Source organism: Exophiala oligosperma (assembly GCF_000835515.1).
Source record: "Exophiala oligosperma strain CBS 72588 unplaced genomic scaffold supercont1.1, whole genome shotgun sequence".
Classification (NCBI taxonomy): domain Eukaryota; kingdom Fungi; phylum Ascomycota; class Eurotiomycetes; order Chaetothyriales; family Herpotrichiellaceae; genus Exophiala; species Exophiala oligosperma.
The window spans coordinates 3,304,683-3,311,394 of NW_015622818.1; the positions used below are offsets into that span (position 1 = coordinate 3,304,683).

The 6,712-nt window shown below is 49.9% G+C and overlaps 1 protein-coding gene across 1 annotated transcript; it reads left to right on the plus strand.

The window, feature by feature from the left end:
- The first annotated feature begins 2,362 nt into the window (after nt 1-2,362).
- On the plus strand, nt 2,363-4,202 carry PV06_01124 (uncharacterized protein). The gene is made up of 2 exons (XM_016401712.1): nt 2,363-2,458; nt 2,523-4,202. The coding sequence occupies exons 1-2, from the start codon at nt 2,433-2,435 to the stop codon at nt 4,027-4,029; spliced, it is 1,533 nt and encodes a 510-aa protein (XP_016268765.1). The 5' UTR covers nt 2,363-2,432; the 3' UTR covers nt 4,030-4,202.
- Nucleotides 4,203-6,712: the final 2,510 nt, after the last annotated feature.

Sequence of the window (6,712 nt, forward strand, 5' to 3'; positions counted from 1 at the left end):
GACCTGGTTGGAAGAGCTCTTTGTTCCTGCATTTAGGTCCAACTTTGTATCATTTCTTCCAAATCCTCCTTGATGCTGCCTACAAGAATGATGATACGACGGCCAAGCCATGGCTGTGGCAATTTTTAGCTGATGCAGGGCTGTTGAAGAAGGCCGGCTGCAGGACAGTCAGGCGGTCTGAAGACTCAGATGTGATGGCCCAGTGATTCATTGGCTCTCAAGGATATGCAGCCTCCCATGCAATGGTCCTTGCCCACATCGTTTGGTTAATGCTGCTCCTTCACCGAATTCTGGTAGTCAAATGTCAGATCTCGAAATCTCCTTGATGGCTGAGCTGGTCCTTTCTACATTCGAACAAGACATTCCGACCTACGATTTCACTCTACCCAACCGGGTCAATAAAAGGCTCAAGGCTGTCGTGGGACCCCTGCCTCGAGGCTGATCGTTGGTCACGCTTTCCTCGAACGCCTGTCCAGCTCAACTTATTACTCCGTGCTCTCGCGCTTCGAAGTCCTTCACTCTCTATCACAGCTCTACTTATATCATTCAAGTCTCCTCCTTCCATCGCTTATTCTATCTACAACCAATGGTGTATTCCACACAGCAATTGCTGTGTCCACGATAATTTGCAGCTGTTCGTCTGTTTCCGGCTATTGCGCTCGGGGAGAAACTCGGTCCCACAGAGGTGCATCTGTTGCCGTGATCTCGTGGAATCAATTTGGCAGTGAAGCAACAAGCAGCGGACCCAATACGAAGCGCCGCGGGTGCTTTCACTGGGAAGAGGTTTGCTTCACAAATTGATATTTTTTATGCAGCCGCCGCGAAGGAGATAACGTGAGCCTCATTTGACATTTGATGCCATGATGGAGTTGCTGACCAGTCACAAGGCGAGACTGTAACAGCGGGCTTGCGACTTCTCTGGATCTTGCGAAATTCGGGCAGGCAGGGACATCGGGTGAAGACGGTATGCCTACAAACATGACGATATCTGGCCAAATCGAGAGCTTGTTCATGCTGATCAATGGGACAGACAAGTGTAATCTGCTCCGGCTGCGCGTTCAAGTCCATCTTTGAGAGGCCTCGTCAGTGGTGCGATTGGCGGGCAGCATCGGTCCCCGAGCTCCAGAAACTCGCCTACCGCCAGAAAGTCACCCTGGTCGATCACATCCGACGAGCAATTCCGACTAGTGGGCGGGTCGACATTCAACAATTCAAAGCTACCGAAACAGGATCAGGCTCTTGGTCCGGTGAAAAGCGAACGAGTGGGGAAACTAAAAAGTACTCCCCCGTACTCATTCAGCCTTGCCGTTTGCCGGCATAATGGATCCCAGTAGGTACTCCGTCGAGCATGAACATCTATACACAGTCCTGCTTGGGTTTGACTTTACCGAGTGCTCGCGCGGATGATCAGGCGAGCGCACCGTACCGCAGGGTAGCTCGGCAATCTAGCATTGATATGCCGTGCTCTCGGAGAGCATTGTGCATTTCGTCTGGCGCCACAGTTGCCACCTAGGCTTGCTTGACCAGGATGCCCCGCCCGTCCTACCATGCCTGCCTAATTGGCCCTCAGATGGCAATTGTGCACGACCATACCCCTCTTAGCCCGCCGAAATGCATGCCCTTGTGGCAGGGTCTCGTTCTGTTTATCAAATCTTGTCCTTGTTCGTCTTCTCATCACTTCTAGCTACTGACCTTTTCGGCAGCGTTGCTCCAGCATTCCTCTCCTTTCGACTTTCCAATTTCATCCGAATCCAAATATCTTGCCCACGAGCGTCCCTTTTCAAATTCCTCCTACCCTACCAATGACTATGGCTCACGAAAGTACCAGAGGGCCTTGACGAATGGTGCTCCGACCTCAGCCGTGGGATTGCCAACAAATTCCAGTCTTGAGTTCAACGGCAGCTCGTTGTTGAGCGATACACCGTAAGTATTCGATCCTGACTCCCTCGCCGATTTATGCATACCAAGGGTGCTCATCAGCGTCATCACTGAATCAGCTATTCGGCTGAAACAGGGAGCCTGAAGTATTGGGCGTTGGGCACCTGCGCCTGCGCTGGCCACTCTGCAAGGCTTGGAACTCGCTGATAAAGGCGGTCCAGAGATCAGCCGCCTTTTTCAGAATTCGGCACGCTTAGGGCACGACGATTCACCAGTCGCACTCTCAAGGTGTCACATATAAGCCCGACACCATTCATTCGCAAGTTTCCTCTCACTAATCTGTGGAATGCTATGCTAGGTATCATTCCAATTCTCAACTACTGTTGAGTCCACCAGATTCCACGGCCGGCTCTGCAACCGTTAGTGGAAATCCGACCACTTCATCTTTTGTCTATGCTTTACCAAAGCCCTTTCCCAGCAATGCAGCTGCGGCAGAACACTACGCGACTGCACCTCCAGCAATCCTCTCATCCAACAACTGGCACAATACTAGCATGACGGGTATCGAGCGCAGTCGAGTGTGAGTCCATGACCCTTTGTCATCCAATTCTTGTGATCGATTGGTGTTGACTCTTGTGGTACAGCCCTCCGCCTATATCCCCTCCTTTGAACTACACGGCACACGGCATTCCTGGAGCTGTGCCCGTGAATAGAGGCTCGGTTGACAGATTGCCTCATGCGTATCAGACCAATGGATCTTTGACAAGTCATGGATATCTTCAACAGCACAATCCGAGATATCCTCAAGACGTCTACTCTGCCCGCAATTCTGTTTCTTCTTACTCTCCCGGAAGCGGCACTTCGTACTCAGGTTCTACCATGCCAACCCATTTTCAAGAAAATTCTGGACTCACCCGTCACGATGGGCCACCTTTCAAAGAAACAAATGTTATCCATCCAATTGTCAATGTGCGAAACCATCAACTAATTCCGGAGATAACTGCAAGCATACAAAAGGGCTTTTTCCAAGTCGATCAGAAGTGGACCTGTTACCGCAGAAACTACTTTGCAGTATCTTGTGCATTTTCATTCAAGAATAATGGTTGCGACACCCCATTTTACCTCCACCGCAATGGCCAGGATGATCCCATCCAAGGTTTTGCTGTTTCAATTTCAGCAAAGACCGCTCTCGGCGGAAACAGCGAGAGCGAGACCCGTGGCCTTGTTCAGCACACGCCTAAGCGTGACAAGGCCACAGAAACCGTACCTGGTAGACACTTGATTTCTCCGACACCTTCTCAGTCGATGAGCACAAATGGAGCATACACTGGCGTGGCCCATTTGTACGGGACACAACATCACGTTCCTCCAACGATGATAGGAGCATACGGAGCTTTTGACAACCATAGCGCCAATGCTGTTCCCACCACATATACTTTTGAGAGAATACAATTTCAAAAGGCAACGGCCAACAATGGTAAACGCCGAGCGCAACAGCAATACTTTTTGCTTGTTGTGGAGCTCTCTGCCAACATTGCTAGATCACCAGGCGATGAAAATTGGGTTGTGATTGCCACCAAAGAGTCCGATCCTATGGTTGTACGTGGCAGATCACCTGGTCACTATAAAGACAACGGCAGGCGAGACAGCCAAAGCAGCATGGACCCTGATCGTGGAAGCGGGCACGGCGGTGATGGTGGTTCCGGATCACTGCCTCCTTCAGGTTTCTCTCAGTCTCAATCACTCAACTGGCATATCGAGCACCACCGACAGAATGGACATTATCCAGGTTCTATCTACCGACAGGCTATGCGCTCAGACTTCTCGCCTGTGAGCATGGCTTCGTCAACCCACTTGGGCGGCACGCCAACTGAAAGCGAACCTATCTTTGGCGACAATCGGCCAGCGAACTCACCCTGCACGCTGTCCACGATCCATTCTCCCCTGACACCACTTTCTGAAGGGAGCGTGGATGAAGACATGATGTTCCCCTTTAGCCGCCCTCGCATGGGGCGCAAGAGGTCATACGACAATGACGGCCATGATGAGCAGCCAAGGCTCCATCTTTCAGGGCTATTCACTGACAGTACTTCGTCGGTAGTCGAATTCTCGACCAACCCATACTCGAAATTGCTGTGTGCATCATCCTAATCACTACGAGCACATGTGGTCGTGAGGCGACCTCAGGCGAACCTGAACCCTTTCAGGAGACACCTGGGGGCCAGCCTCACTTTTGTTGAACAAGGGACATTTGTGGAGTTGCAAGTTTAGGCTTTTTTCTTTTGTGGTATATTTAGCGATACGGATACGAGATTTACGGTTCACGGCCAAGGACCAGAGCATTGTTTGGAATGGCAAAGGGCTAGAGATACCCACTGCATCGACGAGGTGTATGGCGCACCAGATGACTTTGCAAAGACTTTCGTTACGAATACTGGAGCAGTGTGTTATTCGATTGATACTTGAGTGTACGGATATTTGCAGAACTAGGAGGGGCATTGGACACAGGTAACGATCATTTGTGGTACGACGGGAAAAAGACTTCTTCGACGGAGTACGTCAGAGGACGACATTTCAGGCAGGGACCTGGGCAAGGGAAAAATCGAGGGAGATCAATGTCACGATAGGTAAATGAGCAGACAGTACGCATATGGAGTACGCATATGGAGTACGCATATGGAGTACGCATATGGAGTACGCATATGGAGTACGCATATGGAGTACGCATATGGAGTACGCATATGAATTTCCGAGTTGACTTGAATTTTTATTTCCGTACGGAGTACTAAGGTAAATTGTATTCCGTGATCGGGGGGGGATTTGACAAGAACAATTTCACTCTGTTCGGAGCAAAAGACAACACATGATCGGTACGATTAGGAAGTAGAATTGGCTTGTTGTGGCCAGGGGTTATTGTGATGGATTTTCACCGGCGAGTAGTAGGGATCCCTGGGTGGCCAAGTGTGATGGGAGGAGGGGAGGTGTGATTGAAAAAAGGAAAGACGAGGGCTGCGCCCCAATCAGTCGGACCATGCGAGATGAAAATCGTCGTCGTCCCGTCCCCTGATTCGAAATCCCAGAAGGCCCTGTTTGAGCCTGTTGGGCCACCGGTACTCCGTACTCCTTACGAGTTGCTTCTTACCCAGGGGTACGGAGTACCTAGGGTTGTGTGACCTGGGTGAGCCATGTATCTTTTTTTCATTTTCCAACTCGGTAAATTGCGAGGATCCTCGACGCCAGCCCATCAATGATCAATCACTTTTTTTGGGGGGTCAAGCCGGGCTATGCTATGGGGTGATGGAGGGATATCAACAAAAAAGGGGTACCTCGTTTTTGGATGATCTGTGTCCCCTACGAGTTGGAACAGAGAGTCCTAGGAGACCGGGGTGGGGGAGCTTGTAGGGTGATGGATGAACAGTGACCAAGAAGAAGAAAAAAAACCAGAATCTTTTGTGACAGTTTTTTCCGTTTTTGTTCTTGTCGTTTTCGTTTTTCGTTTTTCCGTCACAGGTGTTTTGGGGGCGGGCAGTCTAGAGGGCAGGGGGTTGTTGTTGTTGTTGTTGTCGTCACAAAATACAAATTTCCACCGGTGGGTTTTATGTTCTCTGTCATCACAATCATCATCGGATTATGCCGTACTCTCCCCCTATGGGAGTGGTCCTTTTGCTCATGATCTCTTTCTCTTTCTCTTTCTCTCTCTCTCTCCCTCCTCTATAGTAATCAACGACCGGGTACGGTCGCCAACACGAGATTATGTCAAGTGTTGAATAGCTTGCTTGGGTACAAAAGTCGGTCACATGAGCATTGGAACTACTCCGGTATTTTTTATTACAAAGGTAGCAAAACGGCAACCGGATCAAGTCAACTTTTACTGTGACAAAGTTGTGGCTAATCCCCTTGTATGATTATGAATACGAAGTGTCCGTACCGAGTACCTAGGTAACGATCAATCAACAATGGCAAGGTTTATGGCGGCGGTGGTGGTTGAGTTTTTAGTCCAGCTGATCTTCACCTTTGAAATCGCGTTGGATTTCCTTTTCTTTCGTTCCATCATCAACTTTTTTTTAAACTCCGTCAACGCATCATCATGATAAGAAGAAGAAGAAGAAGAAGAAGAAGAAGAAGAAGTCACAGGGGTCCATGTCTTGCCAAGTTCCAACATCGTCAATGACGTACGAGCCACCAGGGGGAGAGGAGGAGGAGGAGGAGGAGGAGGAGGAGGGGGGGCCGGTCTTTGTTTTTTGGGCTCTCGCATGGCGGTTGTCCGCGGCTATTTACTTTTGTTCTTTCCCTACGGAGTACAAGTCAAAAGCTTCAGAGGTCGTTTCTGTGGGTAGGAGAGCCCTGCGCGGTATGCAAGGGCCTCATGAGATGTGTGTGATGACGGAATTTTCACGCCCTTCTCGGTACGGAGTACGGATACGAGGATTTTTCGGTTCTCGTTGGGCCGACTCTCGCCTTGGTCTTTAGGCGGTCCTTGAAAGTCGTAGCAGGGGTTACCATGGAGGGGAAGGAAATCTTTCGTGGACAGCACTCAAACGCTCGAGGGTCACAAGGTCAACCCTCAAAAGAGAGCAAAACTGGGCTGGCACTTTTGCTTTTTTTTGGTCCTTTGGTCCTCATGGTCCTCTGGTCCCTGGTCCTCTGGTCCTTTGGTCATTTTTTGGGCACCAAGAACACGGGATACAAATGGAATGATGTGCAATTATTCTGTATCGGGCATCTCTCGCTCATTTTGGTAATTTTCCTTTTCTCTTGGTCTTTCAAATCTTCTGGGAATCCTGGTCGTCGTGCGCCTACGTTCTCATGGTATGATGTGACGAGAACGGAGTAG